The 12,961-nt window shown below is 54.6% G+C and overlaps 5 protein-coding genes across 5 annotated transcripts; 3 read left to right on the forward strand and 2 right to left on the reverse strand.

Moving 5' to 3' along the window:
* Positions 1-42: 42 nt before the first annotated feature.
* On the forward strand, positions 43-2,187 carry P168DRAFT_266774 (putative lysophospholipase; the record flags this gene model as incomplete). Its single annotated transcript, XM_024834995.1, has 4 exons — positions 43-220; positions 269-1,378; positions 1,456-1,820; positions 1,885-2,187. Exons 2-4 carry the CDS (start codon positions 397-399, stop codon positions 2,185-2,187), a joined length of 1,650 nt encoding a protein of 549 aa, XP_024694527.1. The 5' UTR covers positions 43-220; positions 269-396.
* On the reverse strand, positions 2,002-3,759 carry P168DRAFT_289340 (WD40 repeat domain-containing protein). Its single transcript, XM_024836981.1, has 3 exons — positions 3,358-3,759; positions 3,045-3,288; positions 2,002-3,006 (listed from the first exon to the last, which is right to left on the reverse strand). Exons 1-3 carry the CDS (start codon positions 3,714-3,716, stop codon positions 2,383-2,385), a joined length of 1,227 nt encoding a protein of 408 aa, XP_024694528.1. The 5' UTR covers positions 3,717-3,759; the 3' UTR covers positions 2,002-2,382.
* Positions 3,760-4,020: 261 nt separating this feature from the next.
* On the forward strand, positions 4,021-6,682 carry P168DRAFT_250930 (protein kinase family protein). The gene is made up of 3 exons (XM_024834246.1): positions 4,021-4,270; positions 4,322-5,953; positions 6,005-6,682. Exons 1-3 carry the CDS (start codon positions 4,126-4,128, stop codon positions 6,574-6,576), a joined length of 2,349 nt encoding a protein of 782 aa, XP_024694529.1. The 5' UTR covers positions 4,021-4,125; the 3' UTR covers positions 6,577-6,682.
* A 220-nt stretch (positions 6,683-6,902) lies between these two features.
* P168DRAFT_303631 (synembryn) lies at positions 6,903-9,018 on the reverse strand. Its single transcript, XM_024838779.1, has 7 exons — positions 8,758-9,018; positions 8,621-8,695; positions 8,491-8,567; positions 8,279-8,437; positions 8,107-8,229; positions 7,197-8,053; positions 6,903-7,137 (listed from the first exon to the last, which is right to left on the reverse strand). The coding sequence occupies exons 1-7, from the start codon at positions 8,783-8,785 to the stop codon at positions 7,041-7,043; spliced, it is 1,416 nt and encodes a 471-aa protein (XP_024694530.1). The 5' UTR covers positions 8,786-9,018; the 3' UTR covers positions 6,903-7,040.
* Positions 9,019-9,422: 404 nt separating this feature from the next.
* On the forward strand, positions 9,423-12,781 carry P168DRAFT_310084 (uncharacterized protein). Its single transcript, XM_024839366.1, has 9 exons — positions 9,423-9,611; positions 9,695-9,714; positions 9,766-9,797; positions 9,854-9,915; positions 9,970-10,094; positions 10,146-10,489; positions 11,024-11,864; positions 11,895-12,487; positions 12,536-12,781. Exons 1-9 carry the CDS (start codon positions 9,483-9,485, stop codon positions 12,643-12,645), a joined length of 2,256 nt encoding a protein of 751 aa, XP_024694531.1. The 5' UTR covers positions 9,423-9,482; the 3' UTR covers positions 12,646-12,781.
* Positions 12,782-12,961: the final 180 nt, after the last annotated feature.

Below are 12,961 nucleotides of genomic sequence, written 5' to 3' on the forward strand. Positions count from 1 at the left end.
ACATCTTTCCCTCTTCTATCCTCTCCCTCCTTTCAGCTTCAACCGACTTCAATCAACCGACTTCAACCGCCTGAATCCCCGCTCTAACCATCAGTGGGGACATCCTTACCTTTAAAGTGTTATCGGTGGATCGATCGCCCCACCAATCACTACCACAGTACCACTATTATTCAACCGATCGGACAACGCCCGACTAGGTTTTTCGCACAGGAACCCTACTGTACGTAATAGCTGGATGTCGCATGGTGGATGCTAAGAGATTTTATAGGAGAATGCGGGGAGGGTCTTGATTGCAACTGGCTTATTCCTCTAAATAAAGATTACGATCCGATCCAGACGAACCATCGCAAAGATTGACAATACGCCTCTCGCCTCGGGAACACTCCTGTCCACAACATGGCAACCCTCGATGGAGCCATCCCAGAGGGGACGGAGTCGCAGTCGGAGGCGCACATCCCCGAGTCTAGAGTCCTCATCATCATGACAGGCGGCACGATCTGCATGCGACCGTCATCCTCGGGCCTCGTCCCCGCGCGAGGGTTCCAAGATCAGTGCATGGCGCGCGTGCCATCCTTCAACGACGGCTCGCGCGCAACAACAATGGACGTCGTCGTCGACAGCTCTGGCACCATCAAAGGCCACCCGAGTCTGCGGACGCCACAGACCGCATACGGCCGACGAGTGCGCTACACGACCTACGAGTTCGAGGAGCTCCTGGACAGCAGCTCCATCGACGCCAAGGGCTGGGCCCAGATCGCGCGCGCCATCGAGAGCAACTACACACTCTTCGATGCCTTCGTCGTGCTACACGGCACAGACAGTCTAGCGTACACTTGCTCCGCGCTGAGCTTCATGCTCCAGAACCTCGGCAAGACCGTCGTCTTGACCGGGTCGCAGGCCCCCATGCTGCAGCTGCAGAACGACGCCACGGACAACCTGCTGGGATCGCTCGTCGTGGCGGGCCACTTCGTCATCCCAGAGGTGTGTCTGTATTTCAACAACCGGCTCTTCCGCGGAAACCGCGCGGTGAAGGTGTCCGCCAGTGACTTTGCGGCCTTTGACTCGCCTAATGCGCCGCCTCTCGCGGTGACTACGTCCATGCGCACCTCTGTCCACTGGGAACTGGTCAACCGGCCCCGAAGTATCGAGCACTTCAGCATCCAGACTAACCTCGACACCAACCACGTCGCCTGCCTGCGCATCTTCCCCGGCATCAAGCCTGAGATGGTGGACGCCGTGTTGCGGTTGGATGGCCTCCGCGGTCTGGTCCTGGAGACATTCGGCGCGGGCAACGCCCCGCATGGGCAGGATAACGCCATGACGAAGGTTCTCGCGGACGCGATCAAGCGAGGCATCGTCATTGTCAATATCACACAATGTGAGTCATCCCTCCTTCTACCCCAGCGCCATCCCTTTCCCTTCTCTATCTCTCATTTCCTCCTAACTCTCTTCCAGGCCTCACAGGCAGCGTCAGCTCCGTCTACGCAGCAGGCATGAGCCTATCCCGAGCGGGCGTCGTCGCCGGTCTAGACATGACCACCGAAGCGGCACTGACCAAACTGGCATACCTCCTCGCCCACCCAGACGCCACGCCCGAGTCCGTCGCACGCGACATGTCCGTCTCCATCCGCGGGGAACTGACCGAGTCGTCGCAGCCTGTCTTCCGGCATCCGGACGGGGCTCTCTCCGAGCGGGTCCAGGGTCTCGCGAACTTGGGCTATGCTATCGCGCAGGGGGATCTCGACCGTGTTCAGGCCATCGTTAAGTCTGAGTATTACTGGTTGCTTAATGATTGTGATTATTCGGGGAATACTCCTATTGTACGTTTTTCACCTGTCTAGATCCTATGGTGTCACTGACCTGGTTGTTTTTTTCTCCGTTTAGCATCTTGCAGCGACATCCTCGGTGGATATCCTCCGCTACCTCCTTCTACAAGGCGGATCGGTACACATCCGGAACAAAGCCGGACGCACGCCCCTGTTCCTCGCTGCGAATGCAGGGCTCTCGGAGAACGTGATGCTCCTGCGCAAGTCCGGCGCGCATCTGAATGCAGACGAACGCCCCGCGGCGCTGCTGCTGGCGCAACGACGGCCGGGCGTGTGGGGGTTGGCGGGGATTGGGCCGCGCGAGATGGTAGACGCCAGTGATGTACACGTGCAGTCTGTGCTGTCGGGGTCGGCGCCGTGATAGTAGACCTTCCTACTGTATGGAATGAAAGGGCGGGGGGCCAAATCTGACTAGATGCAATATGATACATGTCATTAATACATATACTTTTGTATTCTGGGTTGGTTTGTTTTGGAATAAGGACGATCGTCGCTGTCTTCACTTTTGTTTGATTCTTCTGCAGGCTTGGGTATCAGATAACAGCAACGCAATCGATTAGTCCATATCGTGGAACGCCATGACGTGGTGGCCTCCTCCGCCGGCTTCCTTGCCCTTGCCCTTCTTGTGCTTCCGGCGGGCGTTGTTGTTCTTCTGGTTCTCCCGCTCACTGTCATCGCTGTCATCGCCGTCGTCATCATCGCTGTCGTTTTCGTCGTCATCGTCATCGTCGCTGCCTCCATACGCGCGTTTCGCTCCGGCGCCACTCTTCCCACCGACAGCCTCATGCCACACCTTGACGGTCTGCCCACCACCGCTAACCATGCGACCCTCGACGTCAAAGTCCACCCCGACCACACCCTCCGTCTCATCGTGCATCACCTCCGACACGACCTTATTCGGGCCAATCTGCACAAACTTAACAAGCCCATTGCCCATCCCAACAGCAACCGTCTTCCCCTTACCCAGCTCCTCCGGCAACGCTGTCAGCGTCTCCAACGACTCCCCATTGCCGCTCCCGCGCTGGACATAAATGCGCTCGTCCTGGTCATCCCACACGCCCTTCTCCCACAGCGTCAGAACGCCGTCCGACCCGCCCACAAGCACCTTCTCGCCGCGGCTGGTCCCCGCGCTCGACAAGCCCCCCATATACGTCGAGCTGATCAGCTCCTCGCCCTGGTCCTCGCTGCGAACCAGCACCCCCGCCGCAGATCAGTCACCGCCAGCGTCGTGCCCCCCGTCGTCACCCACTGCTTGCTGAACCCGGACGTGCTGGTATCCGACGCCGGCAGCGCCGTCAGCGACGACACGTAGTCGTCATGCGGGTGGTGCGTTGCCTGCGGCCGCGCGGAGACTTTCGAGAACGGCGTGCGCAGGTCGTAGAGGTGTAGGGCGCTGGAGTCGGTCGCGAGAAGGAGCGTCTGCGGGGAGAGCGCGTGGATGACGGTTGGGGCATCAATTGATCTTTTGTCGCATTAGTTTCCCCGTAGGAGAAAGAGTAATTGTACTGAAAATAGATATAGATAAACTCACCCATCCTTCCCCGTCGGAATAGCAATTTTACTCTCGACGACCCCGGTCTCCGCCTTGGCGGCCTTGACGAGCCCGTCCGTCCCAGCCGAGTAGAGCGTCTCGCCGTCGAGGCCGAACGTCAGACACCGACAGCTGCCCTTGTGTCGTCTCGTGCGCCACATGGTGTCGATGTGGCCTCTGCCATTGCGCGAGGACGAGGTCGAGGCCTGGTCATCTTCGCTGTCGAGTTCCTCTGTCGGAAGACGGAAGGTCTGGACGTGGCCGGTGGAGAGACCGACGGAGACGATGGGTTCGCGGGGGTGGACGACCTGCGAGAAGAGGTCTGCCGAGAGGGGCAGGGTGCAGACCGTGTCGAACATAATGACTTGATCTGAGGGAGAGGAGGGTTGAATTGGATTAAATTGGAGTCGGTAGTATGAAATTGATATGATGGAAAGCTCTTTGCCTTTTTGAGTGGAGGCGGGCCGAGGGATCTTCCGTTGCTTTTGATTGGTGCGTTGGGGGATACAAATTGGCCAATCAGGTTGTTCAATCCGTTGGATTTTCACTTGCCGCTGGTTGACTGTCATTGGCTGGGACGGGAAATCTAACATCCGGCAATCGATACCTAGTGGGTCGATACTATTGATAAACATGGCTTAACAACTTAGGTACATGACGCTTGTCTTTGCATTCCCATTCGCCTGGTTACGGTTGAGCATGCCATGTACTTTCTCCGATGCATAATTCTCTTACAGAAACGCGACCCATTCGCTTTGCCAGTTCAGTATGGCCCAGCTTTCCAGAGCGGAGGCCATTGAACAGAAGCCGATCGGCGAGGGATTGGTTTCCTTTCGCGATGACCTGACCTCAGTATGCGAGGGTTTAGGACTCCCATGTTCCGTTGAGTCCATACGGAAGTTGGACCCAGAAGGTAAGAAATCCTTGCAAGTCAATGAACGGGGCCTCTCTAATGAAGAGATAGCTCGTCAGGATCTATCAATTCACTTGATATTGGCTTTGCAAACCCTTCCGACTTCTCGTTTATTACCTCCCATTAGTGGACGCAAGAACCTTTTCAGTGACTTGTCAAGACTGAGCTCAAGTATCAATGCGGACGAGTTCGACTTCCAACGGCTCGTACCATTGCTGGGCGCGATCCTTGACCGAGAATCGGATGGGGTCATTTGGGAGAGGGTCTACGCCGCCGCCGCAGAATCCACCCCGCCGCCTCGGCCACCACCTTATCTTGGGCAAACACCGCATTCGCATTCCACAAGCGCCGTTTCAAACTCTCACGAACACCGAAATGACATCGATGCTGTGTTGAGGGAGGAGCTTGGCTCAATCTACACCGATGTACCTGGGTTTGATGGGGCCTACTTTGCCGTGGAGGGTCTCGAGGAGGCCGCCGCTGCCGTGTTCAGAAGGCTCCAAGAAGGGGATGATCCTGTATTTGTTGACAAGACTGGCTGGCAGGGTTGGCCTGAGCCCGCGGAAGAAAAACAGGTTCTGGCTTGGTTAATCACAATGGTCGACAAAATCAACGGGATCGCGACAGAAGAGGCCTTCACAACAAACGACTGTCGCAGTATTCTGGGATGGCCTCACCAGCCACTTCAAGGCTCTATAGCTGCTCGGAAACTGGATGTTGGATTTGTCCGGTCCTCGCAAATGACTGGTGACCAGACCCACTGGTCACATATACTCGTCATGGGGGAACTCAAACGGAGCCCTAAGATGGATACAACCTCTAGTACCTGGCTAGATCTCGGGCGGTATGCCAGGGAAGTCTTCGCTGCTCAAGATACTCGCCGATTCGTCCTGGGATTTACTCTATGTGGTCCCGTCATGCGGTTATGGGAGTTTGATCGCGTGGGTGCTACATCATCTACACCATTCGATATTAACACAGAAGGCGCTCGATTTGTTATGTCAATGCTGGCATTTCTTCGAATGAACAATGAGGAATTAGGGTATGATCCTAGTATCATCTCCACTTCGGACGGGACTCGATTTATCGAGATCACCCGGGATGGGCAGCCAGAGCGTCTCTTTCTTGATGGACTAATGAGAGGTGCTTCCTGTATTGTTGGTCGAGCCACGACTTGTTGGAAAGCTCACCGTGAAGATGAGTCAGACAAACCGCTTGTCGTAAAGGATTCATGGCAGTACCCCGAAAGGGAGGATGAAGGGGAGTTGCTGCGAGAGGCAGCCGAAAAACAAGTCATTAATGTGGCTAGGTATTATTACCATGGCACGGTGCAAATTCATGGAAAAGATGATGATATTCAAGGTGCCGTGCGCAAAGGCCTTGATTTGAAACACGCTAGAAGACACCACCAGGATCACTCCAATACTACTCCCAATACCGCCGCAGAATCCGCGAAAACCGGCCGTTCTACCAGCAGTGCTGGGCGGAAGCGGACGTCCAGCCATCTAAGCCCTGCCGAGCCGCCCACTAAGCGCACCTGCTCTACCTCTCCCGCTAGAAGTGAGCACGATCCGGAGGAGAATAGGGTGCATCGGCGCATTATTGTTCGTGATTATGGGGTGCCTATATACAAAGCAATGTCGCGTGTCGCCATGCTCTCTGCGTTTGCTGAATGCATAGAAGGTAAGAACGCACATGCCGCGTTTTCAAAAATCTTGATACTGATATTCAAAGGCTATGAGTCGTTGCATAGGAAAGCGGGGTTTCTTCAAGGAGATATCTCCACCGGAAACCTGATTCTCAACAAGGATGGCGGAAAGCATTCATGGCCAGCCTTTCTAATCGATTTGGATCTTGCCATCAAGGAGCAACGTGAACAACCTTCCGGAGCAAGAGGCAAAACAGGGACTAGAGCATTCATGGCCATAGGTCTACTCTTAGGGGAGAAGCATTCATTTATGCACGACCTGGAATCATTCTTCTGGGTTATTCTCTGGATCTGCATACACCATGACGGTCCGAGTGTGAGCAAAGTTGTGCGCAGATTCGAAAGATGGAACTACGTGGATCTTGAGGAGTTGGCCGAGCTGAAGAAAGGAGCTGTAGCACATGAGGGTGACTTTATTCGCATGACAGACGAGCACTTCTCTGATTTCTACAAGCCTCTGGGTCCTTGGGTGAATCGCTTACGGAAGATGGTGTTTCCAAATGGTGGAAGGTGGGAAGAGGAGAATAAGGGACTTTATTCTCAGATGAAAACCATGCTGAAAGATGCATGTAAAGACCCTGGGGTTCTAACTCAATAAAACAAGATTATGGCAAGCTGATCTTGTTGGTTAACGGATATGACAGATAGTTAGTTGTCCATGCAGCTTATTTGTAGTTGGCTAGAAGAATTCAGCTTGTTTCTGCCTCTTGCACTATAGGAATCTGTTAGGGCAATCAGACTATTTCCCAGATATACCCATTATAATAAGGATATTGGGGGATATACACCAGTTGCTCAGTGATAAAAGTCCCACTTTTTTTTTTTTTTTTTTTTTTTGAATCGAGCACTGTGTCAAGACACTCGGATCTGTTCTAGTTTTTGGTGAGTTGAGGATTTTCTTAGATTTAGGCACCCGAGAGTTATGTAGGTGTGATATTAGATTGAACAGTACCTATCTAGGTACTGAGTTAAGCAATAACACTGGAAAGTCCAATTGATATGGGCAACATTGTGAAAGAGACCAACCACATTTACAGCATCATACTGAAACACAAGTATACATCAGTCACTGTCAGAATCCGGCAGCTCTTCCAGTCTCCCCTCTTGAGCAGCCACTCGGACAGGGTTCTCCACGTTGAGCAATCCATTCGCTCTGGCCCTGCAGAGATTGTTAGCGATGCACAGATTATAACGAGCCGAGAAAAGCCGGAGAAATACCGTTCAAACAAGACAAAGAGCCTCTCTGCCTCCCGCTCCTTCTCCTCCTGCGTCATCGGGGGCCCGGTGTCCTGCGGCTCGGCATCCCATCGTTGCCCGGTGACCGGGTTGACCGCGGGCCCGTTCGTGGCGAATGCCTCGCCAGCCGTCTGGGGGATCTCCATGCCGCGCGAGGCCAGCAGCCCCGCCGCGTACCCGTAGCCGATATTCTGGGTGAGCGTTTCGGCATTGTTGTCCGACAGGAGAAGCAGAAGCTCGGAGATGGTGATTTTGAGGTTCTTGTTCGGCGACGTCGACAGCTTCAACAGCCGGGACGGCAGCGTGTCGGACTGGCCGATGGGCTCACTCCGGTCGTTGCCCTCCGGCAGGAGAAGCGCTTGCATCTGCTTCCGCGGGCCTTCCGGAGCCATCTCGGCCATCATGATCAGTGCGTGTAGGAGGGGAGCGGCCTTCGTTTCGAGGTCCTCGGCTTTGTACGTGGCCGTGGCGCGGTCCAGGATGAGGACGAGTCGGTCGACATTGCAGTTCGGATCGAAGGGGGGAAACAGCGGGCTGCTGTCGAAGGAGTGGCCCGACTCGTTCTTGAGGTCGAGGACGGTCAAGCAGTTGATGAGGTAGCTGAGCAGACCGTCCAACGGCTGTTCGGGGATCTCCATCCGACTGATCATCTTGAAAATGTAGGGGATAGAGGCGGAGAATGCCTTCTCAAAACCCGTGACCGTTTCGCCATTTTTGAAGTCCGAGATTTTGCAAGTATTAAAGATCAATTTCAGGGTGTCGATGAGGGCCAGCTCATCCATCTGAGACAGGGCCGGCTTCCCGGACTTGGGGAACTGCTTGGAATGCCGGACGATTTGCTGGCATCGGAATCAATATCGGTCTCGGCCCGTTTAGGTACTGGGGTACTTACATAGTAGACACTATCACCCAACCCATGCTGATTGAGTATGTGTTCGTATTCACTCTGGTTCGTGCCGTACGTCAACAGAAACAAGATGCGGCTGATCACCATCTCGTCATCAGACGAATCACACTATCCGGGTCAGCCACAAACATCCAGATCTAGGGAATGTCCACTGTACCTTGAGCATCTCTGCCAAACGTCCACCCCGGCGAGTGGCCATCAAGTAACCACGCGTCTGGGGAACTAAAAGCAGGGCATTTGCGACGCATCGCAGAGCTGCCCGACGGACATCTACGGTCTCACCTTCCACACCATACTTGGAGAGGATGTCGATTCCCTGACAAAAGTCAATAAACCAGTAGAGAAGCCGGGGGATGCATCGTTGCATACATGCTCCGAGTAAATGGGGTCGGCATTAGTTGGCACAGTGCCATGCTGTCTCAATTGCAACAGCGTTTGCACCCGCTCTACCGGTCAGTTAGACGGGTTTTGCATGTATATGCAGTCTATCCCAACTCACGAGCGGTAGTCAGTGATTTAGACTTCAGGTCCTCCTCCAGTGAGCTCAGGAGCTCCTTGACCTGCTTCAGCTTTTCTATCGGAAACGATCAATTATCTCGCACTGAAAAGGGGGCAGATCTCGGATCGAATCCATACCTGGGCCTTGAACTGTACTCAAATTCATCTCTTTTTACTTCTTCTGTTCTCCTTACCCCTGTTAGTTCGGAGATCAAAATACGGCCGAGATTAGACGAGAGCTCAGATCCACTCCTCGTCTAACGTCATCCGGGGGTCGCGCGGGAGAGCTTGGGAGTAGTCCACAGGAGACCAGTATACCCCGTAAGCTGCGACTTGTCAGAGTAAAAACAAGAAGAATTTAAGTGAGAATCCAAGGCAATGCGAACAATGAGATTGTCTGGATGTTTCTTGATCTGATGAGGAGTTTCTGATGTTGTTGCGGCCAGTTTGTTCAGGCGGGAAGGATGCCTGAGGCTGCATAACCCCATTGACCCCACATTGACCCTGAATGAGGCCTCTGTCTATCTGAATTATAGGTCAATTCTGGTAAAAGATGGATCAGAGGGATATAACACGCATGCAAACATAATAGTATCCCGTGCCTTAATTATACATTTCATGTAGTCACCGAGAGAGCAGGAAGAGAAATCCTGATTGGTTGACTGTGCGTAAGGGATTGCTGACTGAGCACCAGCACTGCTGTGCATAAACCAATATAATCCGAACCGACAACCATGCATTGTTTTCTATTTGATCCAACTCGCTGTCAAATGTCTTAATCGTGGTCCTGATTCCCTCTGTTCTTCTATTCTTATTCAAGAAAAGCGTGTCACTGGGTCAATCCTGTCTGGTGATAATAAACCATGTTATCCCTTCTTTTGCTGGCATTGCCGCTATCGGCCGCCGCGACGCAGATGCAGGCCATTCTACACAACACCCATCGCGGAGACAATTATCATTATCCTACGGATCTGACGAGGGGGATCTTGCCGGTGAGTGATTCTCCATTGATGCAGTGGGCGGATTCCATGGCACTTGCAACAAGAAACTAAAGCTCCTTCGATTCGAGCTATAGATCCCTGTCCATTCCCACAAGTAAGTGACACAGTGCATAGTACCTCCGTTGGCATGGCTAATCCTTCTCAGTGACTATTGGCGGGATATTCCGTTCTATACCGGTATGTCACCCCGGTGGGTAGCGTTGAATGAGCACAGCATCCCTGACTGTCTCAAGGCCTCTCCAACGGGTGTATGTCGACCGAAGCCGATGTTTGGCTGTACAACGACACCCTTTACGTGCGTATCAAAACACAAGATATCGTCCGAACAGTAGCCTCTGACGCCGTCTAGGTCGGCCATGATGAGTCTTCTCTGACGCATGAGCGTACCCTAGAGTCGCTCTACATCAATCCCATTCTAGACGTACTAGAGCGTCAGAACCCGCAGACGCCTTTTCTCACCTCTCCTACGAAGAAGTAAGTCCTTCCAGATAACTCCAATACTTCCCGTAATCTAACACGAGTCAGCGGGGTCTTCGACACCGACACGGCCCAGACACTCTACTTCTTCATCGACGTGAAGACATCCGGTCCGGAGACGTTTCAGGCCGTGATATCCGCCCTGGAGCCGCTCCGTCAACAGGGCTATCTCACCACGCTCACCAACAACAAGACGCTCACGACCGGTCCGGTGACCATCATCGGCACGGGAGACACGCCGCTCAGCATGGTCGGCCCCGTGGAGGATCGGGATTATTTCTACGACGCCAAACTCGAGTCCCTCGACGAGCCCGAGAACGCGGCGATCACGTCGCTGATTTCGCCCATCGCGTCGACCAGCTTTAAAGACGCCGTCGGCACGGTGAATCTCGGTGCGGACAGCGTCGATACGGTGCTGGACGACAAACAGCTCAAGGCCCTTCGGGCACAGATCGAAGTCGCCCAGAAGAGAAAGATCGGTGCGCGGTACTGGGAGACGCCGTACTTCCCCGTCCGAATTCGAAATCTGGTCTGGAGACTGTTGCTGCAGGAGGGGGTGACTTTGTTGAACGCCGATGACCTCGAGGCCGTGGCGGATTACTTTTGACGATTCCATGTATTTGTAGCCACATATAGACAGTAGACCCATTGCTAGAAATTCTCATATCTTCCTCAAGTCCTGTTGGAGTTAATCTCCGTTAATTTCTTTGTTAATGATGAACAGAACACGTGACCTCGCGCGAACAAAAAAGGGTCGAAGCGCGTCAGAAAGTCGGATCGACGTCACGAAAGGAGCGCAAATCCAAGGCCCAATTCCAGAACCAACCCTCGCGCATGATTCCTCCATCCCCGCGTCTGTAGGGTCGACCCGACTGCATTCCCGATGTCCCACGTCGAGGGCGATCTGGGGGACCTCTTGGCCCAAGGGCTCCCCACCGGGGTCAAGCTGACCATTCGCCATGTCTCGTCAACGCCCACCCCGTGCGCCGCGCTGTACGCCGCTCCACCAGGCGAAGAACCCGAGCCGACCTTCTGCGAAAACCACTTCCTGTCCGTGTCCGTGCCCGTCGAGTCCGACGAGTCCGGCACCGCCGATCTCATCGTCTTCGGCATCGAGGTGCTCGTCTACAGCGCCGCGCATCTCACCACCATCTTCGTCTCCAAGGCCGACTCCACCGGCTACCTGGACCAGCTGAAAAAGGTCGCGCCCAAGGCCTCGCTCCTCCGTCGCATCTCCCACACGTTTCTAGCCTACCTCGTGCGCACCCGCCAGCGCCCAGGCGTCCGGCTCCTCCTCTCGCTCTTCGCGCGCGCCCAGAACCAATACCTCTTCCCGGGGAGCATCGAGAACCCGAACAAGCATGTCCTGGACGACAGGGGTCTGATAAAGTGGTGGTGTCGCGCGGTGGACCCGATCCTGCGGGAGTACGAGCCCGAGTCAGGGTCGGACGAGAAGGGCGTTTTAGAATCCGCCCGCAACTCCGCCACGGCCTTCCTGATCGTCCCCGGCTGCGACCGGTTCGAAACCCGCGGCTTCTTTCCTCCCACTGCGAAATCCGACGACAAGGATCGCCCGCGCTGGCTGAACAGCTATCCCCTCAAGCAGCTCTGCGATAACCCCCGTGCGCCGCCGCGCTGTCTGGTCCCACGCTTCCCTGACGACCCTAAGACCCGGTTCTTGACTGATCTCGATGATGAGCTTCCCCGGACGGCCCAGTCGGGCCAGTGGCGCAGCGTCCGGTCGCTGGATCAGTTTTGGGAAATGATGTCCTTTAGACAGGAGTGCTCGGCGGGTAGGCTGGTGGGATTTCTCTGGCTGGTCATCAATCCCCCGGGGATGGTCAATTCGGTCCAGATGACTAGTTCGCGACCGGTGCCTATCGAGACGGCGTCGGCGACGGCACCGACCACGGGAGACAAATCGCAGTCGACCGAACCGACCCTCGCGGATTCGCATCCCGCACCACCACAACCATCACAGACACCTCCATCAGAACTCCCCCACGACTCCTCCAAACCTACAAAAGACCCATCCTCGACCGCAGAGAGACCCCCAACCACCACCGAGACCAACCCATTCTTCTGGCCCGCAGAAGGAAGAGGCCACGCCGTCCTCAGCGAAGAAGACTACAAAACAGCCATCAACTTCCTCCTCGATCAAGACTTCTTCAACGAAGAGGTCTCCATCGCCAGTAGCAAAGCATGGGCTGACAAAGTAGCCTCCCTAACGGACGAACTCTGGGTTGGGCAGCAAGTCGTCGGAAAACAGACACCCACCACAGCAGCAGAGTCCGAGTCTGTCTTGCCAGGCGCGTCCACCCCCGCTGCGGAGCCCAGCGGCAATGTGCTAGCTCAGGGACTCGTCCGGAAGCGCAAGAAGGTCGAGGATGGTCCGCAGGATAGCCAGAGCGATGCGGCTACGGCCCCGTCTACCATAGCACCACCGTCGTCGTCACCTCCGCCCCCGCAGCCGTCGTCTTCGTCTGCGGCGTCTGAGGTTAACGTCCTCCAGGGGAACCTCATCCGGAAGAAGAAAAAGAAGACATAGGAAGGCGTATTTGAGCACGGAGCTGCATAGGTGTTGGGAACTGGAGTTGCTGGGATTGGGAGTAGTCTTTTGACGGGTTCTTTTGAGTGTATTTCATAGATAGTAACTAATTGTTGGGAGTCCAATAAATCAAGCGCTTTCTCTTTTTTTTTTGCTTTAGTGCTGTGTCCTCTTTTACCCTTTCTTTGATTCTTTCCCCCCCGTCTCATGCGTCACGCCTAGATACTGTGTACATATAGCTATGTACTTCCCAAGGACTGCACCGATGACAATCCTTTCCTGGTTCAGTGAACATGTCTGAATATCACCACCAATA

The sequence above is a fragment of the Aspergillus campestris genome, assembly GCF_002847485.1.
Source record: "Aspergillus campestris IBT 28561 chromosome Unknown P168scaffold_4, whole genome shotgun sequence".
In the NCBI taxonomy this organism is placed as follows: domain Eukaryota; kingdom Fungi; phylum Ascomycota; class Eurotiomycetes; order Eurotiales; family Aspergillaceae; genus Aspergillus; species Aspergillus campestris.

Coding starts and splice junctions, on each gene's coding strand:
- P168DRAFT_289340 (XM_024836981.1), bottom strand. CDS start 3,716: ATGTTCGACACGGTCTGCACCCTGCCCCTCTCGGCAGACCTCTTCTCG. Junction 3,289..3,357: donor ATTCCGACGGGGAAGGATGG/GTGAGTTTATCT, acceptor ATGCGACAAAAG/ATCAATTGATGCCCCAACCG. Junction 3,007..3,044: donor CGGGGGGCACGACGCTGGCG/GTGACTGATCTG, acceptor GTTCGCAGCGAG/GACCAGGGCGAGGAGCTGAT.
- P168DRAFT_250930 (XM_024834246.1), top strand. CDS start 4,126: ATGGCCCAGCTTTCCAGAGCGGAGGCCATTGAACAGAAGCCGATCGGC. Junction 4,271..4,321: donor ACGGAAGTTGGACCCAGAAG/GTAAGAAATCCT, acceptor ATGAAGAGATAG/CTCGTCAGGATCTATCAATT. Junction 5,954..6,004: donor GTTTGCTGAATGCATAGAAG/GTAAGAACGCAC, acceptor TGATATTCAAAG/GCTATGAGTCGTTGCATAGG.
- P168DRAFT_303631 (XM_024838779.1), bottom strand. CDS start 8,785: ATGAATTTGAGTACAGTTCAAGGCCCAG. Junction 8,568..8,620: donor TAAATCACTGACTACCGCTC/GTGAGTTGGGAT, acceptor ACTGACCGGTAG/AGCGGGTGCAAACGCTGTTG. Junction 8,054..8,106: donor TGGGTGATAGTGTCTACTAT/GTAAGTACCCCA, acceptor TTCCGATGCCAG/CAAATCGTCCGGCATTCCAA.
- P168DRAFT_310084 (XM_024839366.1), top strand. CDS start 9,483: ATGTTATCCCTTCTTTTGCTGGCATTGCCGCTATCGGCCGCCGCGACG. Junction 9,715..9,765: donor ATCCCTGTCCATTCCCACAA/GTAAGTGACACA, acceptor AATCCTTCTCAG/TGACTATTGGCGGGATATTC. Junction 11,865..11,894: donor GATCAGTTTTGGGAAATGAT/GTCCTTTAGACA, acceptor CTCGGCGGGTAG/GCTGGTGGGATTTCTCTGGC.